Consider the following 20,821-nt stretch of genomic DNA (forward strand, 5'->3'; position numbering starts at 1 on the left):
AAGACATAAAAAACGAACATCATTTTTATTTAAAAAAATATACATTATTGCTATAAAAAAGTACATATTTACAAATATTTCCTCGTCTCGCATAGAAATTTATAAATAACTATATGTATATCACTTATTTACGTAACACGTCCAATTACGGCAGTGTGCTTTCACCAATAATCAAACGAAATAAAGATTTACGCATATCTTCTTACTGCAATAATGTGCAAATGATAAGGGTGTGCAGGTACTAAAAAATTCGTACACCCGAGCCTTTTCTAAAAAATTTGATCAGCAGATAAAATTCAGTTACCGTCATCATAGGATCAGCGTATCAACTCGGGATCAATTTTGAATTGGCCGAGCCCGACCCGAATTTTCAGACACACCCCTAGCAAGTTAATGAAATTTCCATTGTTCGAAGTATGATGAACCCGTGATGATAGCTAGGGGTTATCATAAATATGATAAACGCGTGTTCGATTACCAGAATCGCGAGTCCAAAGTATTTCCGTAAATATTAATTAGTCTCAATGCCAAAGAAGCCAGAAACTCGCGTAGTCTGGACTAATTATCCACCTATTTTTTTAAATATATTATAAAATAATGGCTTGATGCTTACCAGATTAATTACAAATAGGAAAAGTGTAAAAAATATTTGTGACATCATAAATTATACACGGTTAAGCCTGTACAATACTTATGCGCATAAACGTCTGTATTGTGCATCTGGATACCACAGTTTCTTCCTAAGTAAATTCTTGATTCTACGTACTTACAGATAAAGAATAAGGTCATGATGCATTGATAATTGACGTTCGTTGAGCAATTTCCAAATATCACGTTTGATTTCCGAAAATATCGTTTCGGAAAGTTTCACTGGGCATACGTATTTGTGATAGAATTTACTGAAGGAACGGTTCTTTCAACAATTAATTATACGTATAACAAGTTGCATTGACGTGAAGACATAGATGTCGTTGGAACTTCGAAGTAGAAGATTCTTGATCGTATCGACTGGGAACATTACTTCGTCGAGCGCCTCATTTTAAAACTTGAACATTGCAATTCTGTGTCTCTTTCGAACCGTTTTGAACGGTCAATAATAATTACACAATTTTTTATCGTTCATGAAAAACGAAACAAGAATCTCGAGGAATGCAGTCGTTCGGTTTATCGCAGGGATACAATCTTCCATCTTAGAAGAAGATAAGCGGCACATCGCGTAAAGATAAGTATCGTAACAAGTGCCGCGATATCATTCCAAAATTGATCGGCGTCCATAGCAATATCGGAAAGAAATTTTGAGGGGTACCTGTAATGACAATATAGGATGTTGTCCGCGGTGCAAGGTAACACTGGTCGCCCGAATCCGTATAAGGCGCTTATGAATCTGGAATTCATAAAACCAATCAATGTAGCGTTGAAAATATTTAAGAACATTTTTCAAGCGAATAAGAATAGAAAAATGAACGATACCCTTCAAGTCCGTATCGCAGAAAACTGACGTATGTACCCCATTTGAGATAAATTGGAATGTCGCGTAACGAAACGCCGAATCCAGCGAACATCATTAACGGCACGGATAAAGTTGGTCCTATGAACGTTCCGTTCTAAAATATGAATATTAAACAGGTATTTTAACGAACTGACCATCGCCAAGTTACCCAATTTTTTATATGCTACAGTAATCAATTCGTTAAATACTTACGACTACGTCAAATACTGCTCCGATCATTAGGCCGGTTCCTTGACCAATAAAAGCCACTAGCAAGCTAATGGCGAAGAACATAAAAAACCGTGAGACTTCTAAAGGTTGTGACGAAATGAAATATACTATTAGTGAGAAAACGAAACAACAAAATATCGAAATCGGTAGATCGACCAACGTTAGTGCCGTATAAAACGCTTTTAAGCTGTACCATCTGTTGAAATGTTCTTTTAGTAGGATGCTCATTTGCATTGGAACTGAAAAAAAAATCGTTTCGAGTATTAATGAAGATCTGCATTAATAATTATAAAAATAATCAATTTATGGAGAATTCAAATTACATGTAACTACGGTGAGCATCATAGTGGTCATCATATGATGTATAAGAATAGAAAATAGAAGATTATAATTATCTAAAACTCTGGATCCGTCCATGCCAGTTTGGAGGAAAACCGAACCGAGCATAAAACCGACGGATATGTTGACTAGAATACGTAAGTGTGTTAACGTCTGCAACGAAGAAAAGTTACTATTACGTATGTTAGTCATAATTAAACGACAAATATGTTTTAAACATTTATAACACTCACTGTGTCTCTCTTGCACATGATGAAACCTCTCCAAATTAAAATTTTAATTTGATGTATCAAGGAGGTTGCGTGCAGGGTATTCTCACTTTCTGAATTTACATCCTTGCTCATGTGCATCGCTAAGATAAGGAAATACATATTACTTAATATTCTTCCACATATCTATCGCGCTTTAAGCTATAATAATATAATAATAGTAGACATACCCCTTAAGCCTTTTGCATCAAGTAAAGACTCAGGGTTCTCAAACCACTGTAAATTTTTGCCATTTTCTGAGCCCGATATTAGCAATGGTAATTTATCTTCCCCATATTCACCACAAGCCAATTCAATTACTACAGAGAAAAATCATATAAATAATCTGTACGAATTAAATTTCAAACGTAAATGTAAAATTAAACTTGTACCATAATCTGCCGGATTGTGGTACATAGGACACGGCAATTTGATGTTCTCTAAGTAGGGAATCATCTGACTGGTTGCACCATGGAACAAACATTCTCCTCTCGCTAATACGTATACCTATAATAGGTAATACAAAGCAAAAAAAACTTAAAATCGTGATACGTAAATACAAAAAATTAAGATCAAAGATGTGGTAAATAAACACCTATTTAATTAAAACTAAAGAAAAGAGAAGAATAAAAAATTTAATGACTGCAAAGAGGCAAACAAAATATCCAAGTAACAGGATGCATATGTATAACAAAGAGTGTCTCGTACCAAATCGAAAATCTGAAAGAGCGATGCATTCGGCTGATGAATCGTACAGATAATCGTCCTTCCTTGTCGCGCGAGCAGCTTCAGCAGCTTCACCACTTGCATACACGATGAACTATCCAAACCTCTGGAAGAATAAATATGCCCGGTGATGAAATTGTTAATTTTGGAACTAAACGCCAAAGCAAAAATAAAGGTATTAATGAGAACGGGAAACAAACGAGTGCACGGGCGCGAATCTGAAGTTCTAAAATTTCACCTTGCCTTAATGCTCTCCTTCATGTGCTTCAAAAAAATTTATATTTCGAATGTGAATCGAGATCAAGCTGAGTACGGTATGAGTAAAATGTGAGGTGTGTTCACACATGCATATACATACATACATACATATAAGATGAATAACGGCTGAAGCAAGACTCTGGTGAGAGCCCACGTTACAGCTATGAAAGTGAATAGAGATTATGTGAGAAGCACGTGTAGGTGGTAGAATGCCCAGTTTTGTTACACGTGAGTTTCATGTACATATACATATATGGTGAATAAATGGTTTATGCAACATCATATGCAGATCTGTGAATCATCACACAGTTAAAAAAGATGTAGAAATCTCGAACGGATTCGTATTCTACATTGTTATTTCCACGAGATTTTACGTCGTTATGAGTGCAGAATATTTTTCTCCGATGTAACTGTACTTACGTTGTCGGTTCGTCGAGAAACATAACGGTCGGATTGTTAACTAACTCCAGCGCAATGGACAGTCTCTTCCTTTGACCACCGCTTAATCTCTCGGTTCGCGTGTTTATGTGCTCATGCAAGCCTAAAGTAGTGAGGATCTCTTCGATCTAAAGTAGAATTTTAACATCTTTTGTAAACTCATACGAAAGAGAGGAAGGATAATTGACGAGTGAAGAGTCGAGTGTTAATTATCAGTAATTCGACTTGAACTTTACTCAGTTCTGCCTTTCTTTGTTTAGTAGAAAACATGCTAATATCCACATTACTCATTGGCACAGAAAGACTGATCAGCGGAATGAATTTCATTAAACTTCGGAAAGCAATAGTTCAACAAACACTCTACTGTTCCCACGTGCCGGAGCTACGTTTATCTTATCACGCTCTCGTGTTGCAATTGGTCAACGATGCGATTCGAGTATTTAGATCTTGGCAATCGACCCTGCGGAACAAGACCCGCTACTTACTATCGTTTCCTTCTCGTATCTGGGTGTATTCGTGGGCAGTTTGAGGTCAGCGGCGACCCTCATGTTCTCGATGACGGTCAACAATGCCTCTAAGCGATCGTCTTGAGTGATGTATGCGCTACATCTGTGACGATCGTGCGTTTTATTAGAATAAAGTTATTAAAATTCATGACATCTATGTATCAAATAAACATTATCAATCACCTATTTATTCCGAGAAAGAGAACTTAAATATTCAATATCTGAGAACGATTACATCTGCTATAAAATACTGCAAATCCCAATACGAAGCACATAAATCGTCTTGCACTTAATTGACCGCGGAAAGCAATTTCCGAAGATACTCACTTCCGAAACGAGTTCATGTTACGGGCTCGGCCGTTGATGTAAACGTTTCCACTGACGCCGGTCGTCCTGAATCCCGACAGGATATCTAGCAAGGTTGACTTCCCTGCCCCGGATGGGCCCATTAAGGCGATTAAGTTTTTCGCTGGAAGTCTTCCATTGATTCCGTGTAATATCTCTTTCTGGCCTGCAACGCGTTCTATTATAACTTACGGAGTACGCCTTGTCAATTATAGTGATTAGGCAATTGCCTCGTAATTATACGGAACTCGGTCTTTGATTGAAGTCGAATAAGGAAATGTTAAAGAAACATATTTATTCAATTTCTCTTAAGCAAACGCAAAAAGCTGTTAATATTTCCTTTATGCTTTATTAACACTTCAATCTTCTTTTGACTAGAATAGATCGTAAAAATCTTTGCCTATGCCTATAAAAATCAACGCGTTAAGTAACAGAATAAAAAACCAAACGGTTTGCGTACAAATCTAAAGTAACTGACGATCTAGTAAAACCGACTAGTATGATTTAAGGATGTATTGGCTAAACAGTCAATCCCAAAAGTTTATGCACTTTAGAAACGCATTTTTTAAAAAGAAATCAGACGTCGGACAAACATTGCAAATAATAAACAACAAAAAAAAAATTTTCGATTTTTCCCAGATTTTTCCAAGGGGTACCCCTTCAATTTCTTCCAAATTTTCGTTTCTTGCCAATACCTCCCAAACGGATGGACTTAGGGGGACATTTATAGGACCATTTTGTAGAGGACAACGAGATCTACAATTTCTGTATAAAAATTCTTCGCTAGCGTCAATAGTTAACGAGTAATTTGCAAAAAACTGTTTCCTCGTTTTTCGTCAATAACTCGTTAAATATTGATGCTAGCGAAGAATTTTTATACAGAAATTGTACATCTCGTCGTCCTCTACAAAAAAGGTTGTATACAATTTTCTCGTAGATCCAACGGTTTAGGAGTTATTAAGGAAAAATGAAATTTTTTGCCAAAAGTTCGTCATTTCGACGCTGGGATGGTCGGATTTTGTCAACATGAATAGAATGCCAAATAATCATATGTAACTCGTTGTGCTTATCAACGCCTATCGTTTTAACATAATATGATGTACACGTAAATAAAAGTAGATCGGATAGAGAATTGACCTTTTCTGAAGCCAAGTGACACGTTGTACGAAATGTTTTCGAAGCTAATATCGATGGTGTCGATCGCGTTGGTTTCCATAAAATGTACACCACCGCTGCCGTTCATTTTTTCGTTTTCCATCATTCTCGTCGCCTGTTTGTTCGGCGTGGCGTAAATCTGCGGGTCGACCATGTTTTTGGTCTCTTGGCCATTGATAGCCTCATGCATTAGCACTTCCATCGTCGAGCTGGTGAAGTGACTGGAGACTATCAACCTTCGAACGTTTCAGTCAGTCGAACATAGGCGAACAGGACTGTAATACCATAATTAAAGAGACTGCATGAGCACTCATGGTGAAAATTATGGTGGAAGTATGTAACATTCAACAATTCGAAACTGCTTGGTCAATTTTTAAGTAATTACTATTATTATTAAAGAGATTTTTAGGTAGCGGTCAATAAAATATTTCGAATTAGCCGAGGTAATTTCTTGTTTATGCAATAAAACCGAATATCGAATTGCATCAACCAATTATTGTAATTAAACAAGTGTCTTAGGATTAATGAACCAGATGTCCGAAATGGATTGATGACGGTGATCCGTTTGAATTTTTATTAAAAACGCGGAGATTAAACCATCGTAAAAATACTCGGATGATTTCCAAAGTCATGCAAAGAATGACACTGATAAACGATTCGACAAATCGATAATTCCAATGACGGAAACTTGAATGGGAGTTAATCATTAGCGAGAGACATAAGTCATCTCCGTAGACGGAGGAAGAAGGCGAGTCGATGGAATTTTATGTCCTATTCATTAAAAGAAACGGTACAAAAAGCATACACGTCAAAATTGTAAATAACAGTTTCATACAAAATCCAATGGATGTTTCACAATGACTAATAAAATGATTATACCGTTAAAATGAATTAAATATGTCACAACAAAAACATATAAAAACAATTTCGTATTCTTTCTACACGCGACAAGTATCATAACAGGTTTTATTCCTAAAACGTGGGTAGTTAAAATTTCAGAACACGGCTTCCGGTGTTTTGTATGTCCGACAGTAAGTCCCCAAACAAAGGAGGCACTTATCTTCACTTGTCACTATTACAAGTTGATCTAGAACGCAAGATATAGTTGGTCAACTATTTCCGGAGGAAACGTCCACCGATTTTTATTCACGTTCATCCCTGTTTGCGAAAAATCAGTTGCAATTCTAGCTATATCTATGCAATCCAATTAAAAAAAAGATAGTGACATCAATTTGCAATTCCTGTGAATATTGACATAATCAATTTTTACGCCATGCTTACCACAAAAAGAAAGCGTATGGATATAGGTCATAAGAGGTTCATAGTTAATGAGAATTAATCGGAGTTGCATTTTCATATGTGTCAATCATGTAAGAAAAAAATGTAATACTTAATTTATTGCAAGATAGATACAATCAAGAGAACCTAAGCACAGCTGTTATTAATAATTCATTCGATAATACGATATATGAATAATTGGGGAGAAGCTCATTATGAATATGCGATTAGATTAGATTAACAGATGTATGAAAATTATACTTTTATATAATCAAGTCTAATAGATAAATTAACTTCGGAACGAGTAACACGTACACGTTGACATGACCGTGGATGCATGTTGCAATTAAGTGTGATAAATACGTTGTCAGTAAATCGGAAAACATATGTGCGGCATCGTTAGGGAAGTATCAACGACATTGAAACGGTTGATCATAGTACGAACTTCCTCGAAGAGAACAAAGTGGCCTATCTCCGCGGTGATAACGGTAATCTTGTTTATGGAATTAAACGACGATCATTGTTTCAGAAAGTTCAACCGAGCTCTAGCGCTGTCCACTTGCTTTGATTGAAATAATTTGTTAGGACGAGTGCACGTGGTTCTACTCAAGCTCGTCGTATTTGTTTTGTCATATAAAAATTGATTTCAAAAGGTCATGGCTATTTTATCTTAAACAAAAATGATATTTTATGATAAACGTAAAAAGAAACGATGCCAGAAATACGTTACTCATACGCAAATGGCCCATCGAGACAATGCAATGGTGATGAGTTCGAAGTACATCGGACATCAATACTTATCGCGGGAAATGAATCAACAATGAAAGTCCAACAGAGATCGGCAGAAAGATCGAAGCCACTGTTGTTTATGAGGATTATGATATAATTCAAGTTCAGCGTTTAGTATTCTTGTCACATAGCGTGCGTACCGTAACAAATATTGTTACACGACGATTTTTTGCTGGTAAACCAATTTTATTTTATTTTGAATGATCCTGTTTACGAGTTTGGATACGTATGGCTGCAAATTATTTATGTCCTAATTTGTTTAGATCATACAGATTTTTACGAGCGACGTTTACTTATTTTCTAGATCTTAATAAAATCATACCATTTGTATTAAGTACTCGACGCATGAATGAGCTATGATTTATTAAATAAAGCACAGCGATGCAATTTGTGTTAATCATGTCTTCAGTTCTTCAGTAACGAGCAGGATGATTCCTATACATAATAGTAACATATAATTAAACGAATTACTCTTTTCGTAAGAATACATTGACCGCTTTCTAGTAGTATTATCCGCTGTTTTCTAAAAAGATTTGCATAATATTCCGTTTATTGCGTGCGACCGCACTTTCGCTGGGGTCAACGGAACGAACGCGATGCTAAACGACAAGGGAGACCTGGGAATACCGCCAGAGTAAATCTTTGTGATTCACAGTCCAAAAACAGTGGGATTACTCGTAAAATTTCCCTTGCAAATTTTTAGTACACATTGAAACGTGTAATGTTCATAATGAACCGAGATTTTACATGCTTAGAGAACCCGTTTAAGTGCCTACTTTTACAAGACAGCTATTAGTGTCATTATGCAGATAAATCAGTTTTACTAACAATTCCGAGAGGAAAATGATTAATTATGAAATTGATTAGAATAATCGACGTCCGCGTACAAGGTTCGAAATTTTATTATCTTGATTACTCATCGACGAGTTGCACATGTTTCCTGATATTTAGCGTGTACATTAGTCACATCGTACACAACTCGTAAGAAATACCAGTCGACTTTTGTACCTTTCGTATTTTCTATCTACGATTTGCTATATCCAACGTCAGAACGTCAGTACAGTTAAATTATAATTAAACGTTGTTATTCTTGGTGCATAGCTTCGACAACGACAACATATTTATCGTTAATTTGTAGAAGGGAAAACGGTAATGCGTCTTATGTCTTTACTAAAATAAATGTCACAATCATAGTCAACTGTAAACAGACAACAATTTACCATTTTACGATTATGTCGAGTACGTTGACGTTCACGATGCACTTTGAACACATGATGCACATCGGAAACAAAGTACATTTCAACGGATTGTCTTGAGAATCGCAAATAACACACGGAAATATAATCTCGGAGATACGCGGACGAAAAAAATTAATCTCGAATTTATTTATTGATCGTACGACGTTTTAGAGTTCAACTTATCAACACGTAAGTTTAGCACACGCTTGTACTGATATTTTTAATGAATCATCTAGAAGTTTTATAACTTATACAAGCGAGAACAAAATATGCAAAATTAGAGGTAAATAAGCGGAAGCGAATAATTGAAAGGGAATAAGAAATAGGTAATTAATTTCAATGACCGACAAATTTGATGTATCTACGTAGGAATAGTAAACGAACTTAAAGGAACGTTTAGGTTGAATAACTGAATGAAATTTTTTATTCTTGCACTTAATCATTCGCAATTAAGATCTTGTTTTTAATACGTTACATTATTTCGCGTTAGTGCCATAAATTGAGAAAAAGATTGATAAATTATGCATTCCCGTATTTCGTGCTACTAATTCTTTGTAACGAGCATGTAAAAGCGGATGTGTTACTTTTTTCAAAGGATCCAAGATTAGATTGATTCATGTCACGATTAAAGTAAGAAAATTTAGTAAAAACACGTTGATTCGGCAAGTTCCTAGGTATATTTTAAAAATCTAAATATAACCAAACCATTTTTATTAGTTAATTAAATAGTCACGTGAAGATATTTATTTTCTGCGGAGAAACGTTTGGCTCCGTTTGGATAAGAAATATCTAATACATTTTATCAGTTGCTGATTCTATTACAAGTGGTCGTAATACGACAAAGTTTCGTAATTACGAGCGACGTTGACTAGTACCACGTTCCAGTGAATTTTTCATTATCAATTCAGATCGAATCCTCAGTTAAACACATTGGCTTAGCTGATAACGCAATAACGATTAATAACATTGGAGTAAGTAAGTATATAGCGTGCTAACAAAGTTCACTCGGTCGTTTCATGATTTACTGTGAGACCTCGATATCGACGTTAACGATCCAATCCTAAGTCCGATAAACGATTGTTCTCCAGTAAAGTAACAGTATAAATAAAATTACGTCGAACATTCACCATTCCAAACCGAATATAAAATAATAATCTGCATTTGAACGAAAAATGAAATAAAATCGTTTTGTTGAAAGCTATCTATTTACTCTGTGCGAAAATAACCAGAGTTTTTAATCGTCGCACGAACAATTATTGATTAAATGTTTCTAAATCGTCAACAATAGCAGTATTCTTTAATCAAGTATTAAAATTCAATCGTTAACTCGATTTTCTTTCAATCATTTTCATTTTTAATTAGTCAAATTCGAATAAAAAACCAAACGTCAATTCCCAATTGGTGTTCAATTGAATTAAAAATTTAATCATTTATCTACAACCCTGCCCAGGTGTCCTATTGATTTATTACGCTTTTAATTCTTATAATCTGATACCATGTACGCGTCAAGATACGTACAAAATAAACGAGATCTAAATTAATCGATCTCTCTTCGATGATTAAATTCATATTCCCATCCGTTCTTGAATGTATTCAAAAGTTTACGACGAGTGATTGAAGGAAATTAAAGTATTTGAACGATCAAATGAAATGACAATATAATTATGATATTCTGATAGACTGTGGAATTATCAAGCATCACTTTTGGTATTTTATGCTGCGCGATCGGATACAGGTTCGCTCGCTCAAAATTGGAAATGATCTTGCCTCATCTCAGAGAACTTCCTAGAAAGGTACTTAGAAGTAGGACAAGATGGACGATGTATGAAGTGCAAAAACGGGTTTGTAAATGAGTCACTTAAGGTCTTATCTGAAGAAATCTCGAGGGATACTCCATACCATTAATATATAGTAATATTTTATTAATCTTCTCATATTTCATGAAGAATCAAATCAACCTTTGGAACATAGTTTCGGCTTATTAGTTTGTGATAGAAGTTTGAAAACGTGTAAATAATGAAGAAAAGAATGTATGAACTTATGAAATAAATTCCTCATGCTATTTATTGTTTTGCAGCGAAAGTGATCGCGTTTTACTGCACGCGACCCGTAATCGTTTTTAGTTGTCTTCAAATGGAATGACAGTTTCCCGGTTGACTTCCAACCCTACGGTAATTAAACATGCTACCATAAAGAATTAAAAATCTACACGACGCTGTTGCTCAATCGCGGATGTAAAAGACCCTTACTAACTCGATCCATTGCAAAAGACGGATCAAGTAAGAAATTCCCGGACTTCACGAACCGGTTGTTAAGAAAATTAACTTCAAGCGAGTAACTGTGATCTTTCTACTTTCTTTTCTATTTTCTTGTTCGGTAACGTGAAATGTTTATTACGTGCTCGATCTACGTGCATGCGAGAAACATTGAACAATACGCTTACCGGAACGATGCGAAAAAAGCGGGCAAATCAGACCGTTGCTGTCAGAGCTTAGCCGGGTAATTTCAGCGTTGTTTCACGAGTAATTCAACAGTTATTATGTTCGGACACGCGTGCATTCAAGCCGTTTGAACGCGAGCTTGCAGTGCGAAAGCGCGGGCTAAAGTGCCGCTGACATGACCACTTTTATATACGAAAATTCACTACTCCGAGCGCGTGGCGTACACACCAGACCAGAACCAAACCGCTTCCTACCGACGATCGAATACTGCACTCGTTACTCGTTACGCATGTTCTCCCTTTACTACCTCCCTCTATCACGTCTTTATTCCCCTCACTACTCGGCCCGCCGATCGGAAGCATCTCGCCTTCTTCTTCCAATTCACACGACCACCATACACTCCTGTCATGCTTTTTTACCAGGACCAGAATTACGTTTTTTGCACCTTTCCTACGTCTATTTCAGTCTTTTCTAAATAAATCGTCGGTTACGTATCTTTGACATTTGTACAGACGATCGATCGACGTTATGAGATACGAAAAGACATAAAACGCGATTTATTATTAATCTACTTCTTCTAATCTTATTTCTGCAAGACTATTTGACAAGAAGGAAATGATTTCAAATTTGAATTATCGGCACTTAACGATAGACTTCCTAAGATTCATATTATACAATTACACCTTGTTACTCATGTTTACATTCAATATGTCTGTAAAAGACTATTTGAAAAGAATAAAAAAATCAGAAAAAAAAGGTAGAGTAGTTTTTACATAATGTAGCAGTTCCAAGTTTCAAGAACTTATCCAATACAGATTATTGTCCTTCCATTAGCTAATTCAAATGAAAAATGAGGTACAAAATAAACGAATAACGATTTCGTATGAAGATGAAAGAGTAGCTACAAAGACAAGTTTTGTAATTTTCCCATTCAGCTAATTTTCTGCCGTTTCTTTATACGAATGTATCTCTTCTACTCGGTGGCTTCTTTTCGTTCGATAAGCAGCAATAACTTTCTTTGACCTGTTACTAATTGCGGAGATAATACAAGTTTCACATAACATCTCGTTAACCATTGTTTCAATTTATTATCTTGATTCCGAAAAAGAAGAACAGTGTACAATGAACGTATATTCAATCATTCTTTCTTTAATTTAAGAAAAGATTGTAATTAAGATAGAAACATTCATTACGAGTTCAAACCATAGTTCAAACATACGAAGCAGATTTATCGCCGAACTTCGTAGTTCGCATGTAAGAAAACTGATATAACGAATCTCTACCTTTTCCGTAATCTTAAAGTCACTGGCGTCGATAAATAGTCATTTATCAATTAACTCGATATATGATTTATAAAAGAAACTAGTACAGAGTTAAAATATTTTCGTATTACAAGAACGAGTTTTGAATAATCTTATCAAAGCGAGAGCTGCAAAGGTATTTTTTCTTGATTAAACGGTATTACGGACGCCTTACTTTTTATTCATCAATATCAGTGGCAATACATGATAGATCTAGATACTGCATTAAAAAATGCTTTACGTATCTGGATTAGATGTCTTTAAACCAATGACAGTTATCCTTATCTTATTAAATATTCTTATTTAGCGGACTTATTAAACGTTATGCTTAGTTAGACAAAAAAGTACATAGCTGAATGAGATTTAATTGACTGCTGTCATCCAAGAAACCACTATCATACTGAAGTACATGATTTAATGACCATTGACCTTGCTTCGCGGTATTTATCAAATGTAGCCGCGTGCTTCCAATATTTTCTGATCGTATAATACGTTCTCAATTTCTGCATGTAATCACAAAATCACGTGTTGACTACTCTACATCCTACCTTGCAATTAAGTATTTACTTCTCACTGCTATATCTTATGGAATTTCTTTAACTTTCCAGAATTTTTGTGTCCGACAAAAAATATTATTCTTAGTCATAATAAAAGGTTAACAAAATATGAAATAATAAAAGTCGCGTTCACATCGTGAATAACATTTATTCATCGTCTTGTACAACTGTTGTCTTCTCAGACACGTAAAGACCATCCAAGAACTTTCTGATATCCTTGTTCTTTACAGTCGTCGATTGTTGTATAAGAGCGGCTGAAACGAGATCAAACATCGATTACAATCGTTTGTTCACTTAAACAAAATCTTATCAATTAGCATTATGATTATTTACCAGATCGCGAAACATCTTCTAAAGAATTTCCTTCTATTATCAGTTCATCCTTTTGCTTAGCTGAATTTGCGACCGTTACTCCAGGTGCCATTTTTACGCGGCGAATATATTTTTCACCAAGGAAGTTACGGATTTCAATTACTGTATTATTTTCAGTTATAACACAATTAATTGGGAAGTGAGCATATACTGCTCTCATTTTATATTGGTACCCTTTAGTCACTCCTTTCAACATGTTCTCAATGTGGGAGCAGACTGTACGAACTGCTGCCAATTCTTTCTTTGTTCCAAACCATTTCTCAACTTTCAATAACTTTGGACTCACCATCTATAACAAAAGAATATATGTATCCAAAAACCGTTCTGAACTGCAACATAATTTATTTAAGAATGAATTAGTCAGAAATGGATTTATCATTTATTTAAAAAATGAAGGGGAATCCATTGTATCATCAGGTAAAATTTAATGGTTATTGATATTTTTATGTTCATTTCCTTACACGAATGTCAAGTGCAAGATGTTTGAAAGATCGTTTAAGGATACCTCTTGGACCTTTGACTGTGACCAAACGGGACTTGACTGTGACAGTCAAGCCGTCAGGTATTTTCACAGTCTGATTCGTTACAATTTGCTTCATCCTGCAAAATATGAATATAAACATAAAGTCACTTACATACAATAATTATAAGTAAGATCGCAATGTATATTGTTGTTTCAATCGACAAATATTAATTTTCGGCCAAACTCAAGTAGCTAAATACGCTGCGTTTAAGTAACAGCATACGAAGTATTCATTTCGTCGTATTTTATTCAATTTCTCTCAATATAAACAATAATGAGGTGAAAAAAGTATGTTTATAAAATCTGGGAGACGAGGTTATACTAGGCTACGTGTAGAATCAGTTTTCCCAAAAATAATACTTAGCGTCGCACAAACACGATACACGGTACTGAATAATATAAGTAAAGTATCATAGCATTTAAAACATTCTGAGATTGTTTTGGATTTCACAAAGTACTCATTCTCACTAAGACTTCATTACCTCGCACACGCTACGGGATAACCGGAAAAGACCGAAACGTAAAGAAAGCATGTCTGCTATGTTCTTGAACAAGCAAAACTTATAGAATGGAACACCATGCTCTCTTCTGTTCATTTTACACATGGCGCATTTCTAAACGTAACATGAGGATGAACCCGTTGAATGCTGTTACGCCACCGAGGAGATACAAAAATAAGTAATTTCAATAACGGCGCAAAATTTTCAGTCGATGAACACACTGGATAATTTTTATCATTTTGTGAAAGGACTTTGCATAAACGATGATATAATTGAAAGGCTGACCGCCATTGCAGAGGTAAGGAATATGAATTTGAGAAACTGTTTTTTAAACGTAGAAATTAATTCATACTCTCATGTCATTTATTTTAAAAAATAAAACACAAATTTATAGAAGGCTCATCATTTCATTTAGAATCCTACTTTTTCCGTCCGGGTATTAAAAATTGTTAAGAAATACACAAAATACAAAAATTTAATTTATTTATTATTTTAAGTAGCAATATACATTGTTTACGCGTCGGCGTGCATAAAAGGAAGTATTAAAATGTTGATTATTACAAAATATGAACTGTATTTTACAGTACATGTGATGGTACATTAAAATACAATAAAGAAAGTCATATTAGTAAAAATAAAATGATTCAATACTTTATACGATCGGTATCATCCTTTTTTTCATATTGTTCATCTATAAAATGTATGTATAAATTTATATCTACAAGTTAAGTAATAGGTATGAACGTCGATATAATAACTATATGTTACGAATTACGTGAAACGTATTCAAATTTCTTAATATTATATATTATTTTTTCTTATAATTTACACTTGAATTTTAGTACAGTTTATGAAACGCCAAAAGGATACTTACGTAAAAAAAAAAGAATTGATCTCTACTTATTAATAAAGAAAGTTATACAATCGTTAATGATTCACGAGGAAGCTACTATTCTAGTCGACTGAATGAAACATTCTTCCTTCACGCGCACAAGACTAATATATTACATATGTTATAGAAATTTGGATATGCATTTTATTCACCTGTATATTGCTACTTGAAGAACTGTTCATAAAATGCAGCGTTCGAAAACCACGTCTCCACGCTTTACAGCAGTTTCATAAATAGTATAATCATTGAGTCTTATTCCTTCTCGACTTTCTTACCTTAAAAAAAAAGGCGACAGAACGTAATAATATACAACAAACTGTTACAAAATCAAAACGAAAATGCTTATAAAAAAGTCTCTGCCTCTTCGATTCTCAGAATGGTATCACACAATATCCCGCGACCCATAGACTTTCTACACTTCTGCGCGACAGTATGAAGTTTGTATTCTTTTCTCGGGGGGGCAAAAAATAGAAGTATGTATCTCGCGAATTCTGGTCCGCAAACAATTATTTCAGCGGCAAAAACTCAAATTTTGCTTGTTTACTATCCATGTATGTACAAGCAAAGAGGTATTTCGTCAGTTCACGTCCGCACAGCATTCGCTACTGATGACCCGCCTGCATAGATAATCGTAGATTGTTACTCGGTTTCAATGGTGTTGTACAACGACGTGACTCCGGAAATCTCTCGTGATATCTCTCCAATCTCAGGTACTTCACAGTTATTAAATTACCTACAGAAAATTGTATGTGAACCACAACGCGCACAAGCGTCAACTTAAGTATCCAGTTTAAAGAATTCATTGATCGCTCACCATCAAACCAACATCCGTGTACGGCATTGTACACTTGTCCGGCGTCCTCTTTTGACATACACTTTATGTACACGCAACCCTCGCGACTGCCACGATCTACTCGGATGTGAAGTATCTTCACGCTCTCTCCGCATTTCTCGAGAATAGCGTCCTGCACTTTCGTTTCCCAATCATCTTCGAATTCTCTGAGGACACAATACACGTACTCAGTACAATTTTCAACGCTGTCAAATTGTAGCACGGATACTTACACGTCAGCGTCGAACATGTGTCTGATCTTCAAACACGGTGTCGGCGAACAAGTCAAACTGTTGACGGATCCTTCGATCATTTCGAACGCTTGGCCTTGCCACACTTTACCCTTCTTTTTCAGAACTAAATTCGGGGAATTCGGATTGCTCATGTTGTTAGGCAACCAGCGCCATACGTGAAATTCTTCTCCAGCGACCTGCTGCACTTCTCTTCGAATCCTAGAATCAAATGTTTCCGTTTAAAACACGGAAATAGATTTAAAAATCCGAGCGTGCACCAGTTTGCCACATCCTTTACCTCGATTCATTCTCGTCCAAGAATTTCACTGCCTTTTCCCAAAGACCAGCCATCTTTTTCCGATTTTTCGGAAGTATAAGATTGTCACGTACGTGATTTATAGCAAGAAAACTTTCTTGCGTGCCACCGGGCGTAGCAACCGCTGCGTTTTGATGATGCATTTCAACCATGTTAATGATGTTGCTAACAAGCTGAAACACCTCCATTTCGGTACTTTTCTTGTACCTTATATACCAAACGAATAATTTCTGGATTCCTATAGCTGCTAGGAGCCCTAAGAATATATTTCATCATTACTTAACAATATAACGCTAATCTAAACTATTTCACATAGCATGCACGTTAAGCCTAGCGACGTTATAGAAGAAAATCGCATACAAAACAAGCTACAGTAATAGCAAAGTAAAATTTACTGATTAAATTACAGTGTTAAAGAGTTAAACTTGTGACAGAACAGTAATGCTTTAAAACACAACATAATCGCGTATTTTCAACAAGTTTCTTCCCATAATAATTCGGTCAAAAATTTACCGAGTGACACGATTAGGAGCGAAGAGCATACGGTGAAAAGCTTGTTCTTGATAACACATTGCATCGGCAACTCTGGATTCTTGATCACCATTCCAACTTTACCGTTCAGTCGAGTGTTGAATAACTTGTCCTGTAACAGAGAGAGGTGCCTTTTTCTTTAATTTATATACATTAGAGGGAAAAATATAAACGACGTAGTCAATAAATGATCGTAAAACATTTTACAATACCAAGGAATCTAAAACACCACCCGGATTTCCGTTATCGTCGCTTATATCTACAAGAGAAATGCCCCATTTCGGATTTTTTATGACGAGTAACTGCGCGTTCTGCAAGTCCTCCTTCACCTCCAGACTTTTCTGAAAATTGTCATTATGTGTAACGTTAAACGTGTAATTATTGTTGCCTCATCGTAATTAATTCACGTACCACTTTAGTGCTCGTGAACATTTGCATTATCTCAAAGTCGGTCAAGTAAGGAGTTTCACTGGAATTGTCGCATATCATGGACACGGCCTTTTTTGTTAAAATCGGCTGCAGTCGCTTCAATAATTGTAACACCGAATCTACGTTTTCTTTCATTACACAGTTAACTCCAGGCGCTTCAAGATCGTCCCCGAGAAAGCATAGTGGTATGTTGCTATCTATAAATTAAAACGCAAGAGCAAAAAAGCATTAAAATAGTTGTCAAGATCCACATTCCAATAATGCTTGCAAAAGAAATGACATATGTATATTACAAACGACGTATAAACGATATATATTTGTATGCGTAGTAAAATAATTATTGAAATAAGCTTGAATTTAATAACAGCGATATTGAAAATAGGATAAAATCATTGTAACGGGAAAGGAAATAAAATATCAAAATTAATACATCAGTAATACTTATTATTTTATTACACATGTTAAAAGAAACGATACATATCTTAAGCAGAATGTTACGAAATTGAATATACATTGTTCAATATTGCAAACGATAAAAGTTATATAAAAATATGTAAGACTCGAATGTCAATTCAACTTTAAAAAATTTAAGTGTCCTCTTTGTATATTACACACAGTTTTAATATAATTTCATTGTGCTCGATTAACGATCTCAATCAATTAATCAAATCTATGCTAATTTAATAAGAACGTGCTTAGAGACCCTGTCTTTAAGGAGAACGCAATCGTCACATAATACAGATTTATACTACTTCTTAGAATGTTAATTATTATTTTATTCTCATACATTAAGTATCTTCAAATTCGTTATAGAACATTACACATAAATACAATGCATTTACTGTTAATGACAAATTTATTTAAAAAGCTTTCCCACAGATTGTTAGTAAAACTGTATAATCTGTCGCATCGTGTTCTTTCAAAAAATTCTTCATTTACGTTACTTAATTGTTACGATTCTGAATACCTACCCGTTGAGAGCGATGGGAACGTCTCCGATTTTCCACCAAGTCCCATATATATTATGGCGAGAATCCCAAAAAACAAAGCAAGTACTACTACCAAAACTACAGATACCATATTGTGATTGTTTCGTACATCTTCCCTGTTTGTGGTAGTTGATTTAAACATTCTGTTCACCGTTTCCCGGGGTCTGTCAAGGGATGACGTTATGTACCTGGAACTGAACAAGATTCATTTACATATCTGTATAATCCAAGCAAACATGTTTAGATAATTATTAGCATTTAATACAATTGAACCTTACCTCGGATTGGACGATGGATATAAAGATCTCAAAGTAGAGAAATGTCCATTTGAATCTTTTTCCTTCAAATCTGGTACATTCGATGCAAATCGCGAAGTTGGACCTAACAACGTAAATTTCTTAAGCAATGGATTCTCACGAAGTACATTGTATGATAATTATGCAAATGTGAAACTTACTCTTTAAGCTGGACAAAGATGTGGATGGTAAGTTCATGGACGATCGTGAACTAAGTCTCCTGGTAAATTCTGAGAGGAATGGTGTTTCATAATTGGCTAAAATATCTCTCTTTGTGCTATCTTTTGTGGGAACATCTTCACTCGTCGATGGTATTGGAGAGATGTTTGAGTCAAAAAATTCATTATATTTATCGACCACAGTGTGGATAGATCTCGATTTCGGCTCATACGGTTTTGAAATTTGTTCTTGATTGGCAATGTTATGCTCATAAGATCTAGACTCATGAGGTTTAGGGACGCTCGTTGAATATTTAGGCGGAGTATATATTTTGTTATATATATTTGATATTTCTTCAACAATATCTGAATCAGAACCAGTTTCTAAGCCATCAGTTGTACTTGATGTCTTATTGGTCTTCGTATACTTCTTGTGAGTAGTTTTTGTTATTGTACGGTTTGTGAAAGAGGAAGAACTATTGTAGTCCGGTGCTATAGGATCCTTAAACTCAGAATCTGCAATTTTATCCTTTACTGGATTTTTTGATATGCTTACATCAGATGATGGTGGAGGCATTGGGTTAGCTAGTGTTTGCCTTCTAGTGCTTGCAGTAGCTTTTTTCTTTTTGTTAAGTGTCGAACTTGTATCATCATCTGTGTCTTCGCTGCTGTATCTGATACATAAACATTAATTAAATAAAATTTCATTATAACAACATATCGGCATAATCACAGTTTCGAATCGTGTTTAAACAAAACCAAGGTATGCATGAAATGAAGCCTCAAAGACGAAAGAAAGTCTTTTAACCAAGATAAACAAATGGAAAATGGGAGAAATGAGAATCTTTCGTATTTCAATGATATTCAAATTCGATACTATGGAGAGTGGGTGAAATGAATAAAAGCAGAATTAAAAGTAAGATAAACATATACGAAACCAAAAGTACCTGGCAGCCAATGAATGTCGTGACCCTGTACCGCCTCGAGTTTCAATGAGATTTTTCAACTTTTTCACAAGAATCTTCCTGGTGGTTTGTGTCACCGGGCCCACCGGGTACCCATACTCCATTAATTTTCTACGCAATTCCGCATCACTCAATGCGTCTACCGACATTTTGTTTACAGAAAAAAAAGAGCTCCTCTCAAAGAGAATCCGGTAAAAATGTTAGCCTCGTGCGTGAACCTCTTGCTAGTAAGTATATACCACACTGTGAAGCGTAGTTAGTCGGAATTTCGTCCGACGGCGGTCGCGCGATTGAAAATTCGCACCACTACTAAACCGCGCGCACGTGTCGCCCCTCAGAATGTCATAAATGTTTTAAGCGGTAACCGCGGCACAACTCAGAGAATAATCTTGGTTACAACTAAAAAATGGCGCAATTTTCTAACGGTCGCGAACGCGCGCATACTC

General features: G+C 35.4%; 3 protein-coding genes across 5 annotated transcripts; all 3 read right to left on the minus strand.

Moving 5' to 3' along the window:
• Nucleotides 1-20: 20 nt before the first annotated feature.
• On the minus strand, nt 21-11,768 carry LOC108628435 (ATP-binding cassette sub-family G member 4). Of its 3 annotated transcripts, XM_018030342.2 has the most exons (13): nt 11,484-11,768; nt 5,718-6,010; nt 4,563-4,746; nt 4,215-4,338; nt 3,712-3,857; nt 3,016-3,139; nt 2,700-2,814; nt 2,499-2,627; nt 2,293-2,411; nt 2,044-2,212; nt 1,703-1,959; nt 1,471-1,604; nt 1,165-1,384 (listed from the first exon to the last, which is right to left on the minus strand). In XM_018030342.2, exons 2-13 carry the CDS (start codon nt 5,935-5,937, stop codon nt 1,165-1,167), a joined length of 1,941 nt encoding a protein of 646 aa, XP_017885831.1. In that variant the 5' UTR covers nt 5,938-6,010; nt 11,484-11,768. The 3 variants fall into 3 exon arrangements, with proteins under 3 accessions (XP_017885833.1, XP_017885831.1, XP_026672320.1); XM_018030344.2 differs by lacking the exon at nt 11,484-11,768 and having other exon boundaries at nt 21-1,384; nt 5,718-5,937; XM_026816519.1 differs by lacking the exon at nt 5,718-6,010 and having other exon boundaries at nt 11,484-11,767.
• A 1,699-nt stretch (nt 11,769-13,467) lies between these two features.
• Nucleotides 13,468-14,805, minus strand: RpL9 (ribosomal protein L9). The gene is made up of 4 exons (XM_018030355.2): nt 14,717-14,805; nt 14,173-14,311; nt 13,673-14,000; nt 13,468-13,593 (listed from the first exon to the last, which is right to left on the minus strand). The coding sequence occupies exons 2-4, from the start codon at nt 14,308-14,310 to the stop codon at nt 13,487-13,489; spliced, it is 573 nt and encodes a 190-aa protein (XP_017885844.1). The 5' UTR covers nt 14,311; nt 14,717-14,805; the 3' UTR covers nt 13,468-13,486.
• A 270-nt stretch (nt 14,806-15,075) lies between these two features.
• Nucleotides 15,076-20,817, minus strand: MAN1 (LEM domain-containing inner nuclear membrane protein MAN1). Its single transcript, XM_018030512.2, has 11 exons — nt 20,358-20,817; nt 19,414-20,084; nt 19,235-19,337; nt 18,939-19,150; nt 17,950-18,164; nt 17,751-17,879; nt 17,521-17,650; nt 16,990-17,263; nt 16,692-16,910; nt 16,441-16,625; nt 15,076-16,359 (listed from the first exon to the last, which is right to left on the minus strand). Exons 1-11 carry the CDS (start codon nt 20,522-20,524, stop codon nt 16,229-16,231), a joined length of 2,436 nt encoding a protein of 811 aa, XP_017886001.1. The 5' UTR covers nt 20,525-20,817; the 3' UTR covers nt 15,076-16,228.
• Between the last annotated feature and the right edge of the window lie 4 nt (nt 20,818-20,821).

This window comes from Ceratina calcarata, unplaced genomic scaffold (assembly GCF_001652005.2).
Source record: "Ceratina calcarata isolate Rehan_Ccalc_2016 unplaced genomic scaffold, ASM165200v1 scaffold525.2, whole genome shotgun sequence".
Taxonomy (NCBI): Eukaryota; Metazoa; Arthropoda; class Insecta; order Hymenoptera; family Apidae; genus Ceratina; species Ceratina calcarata.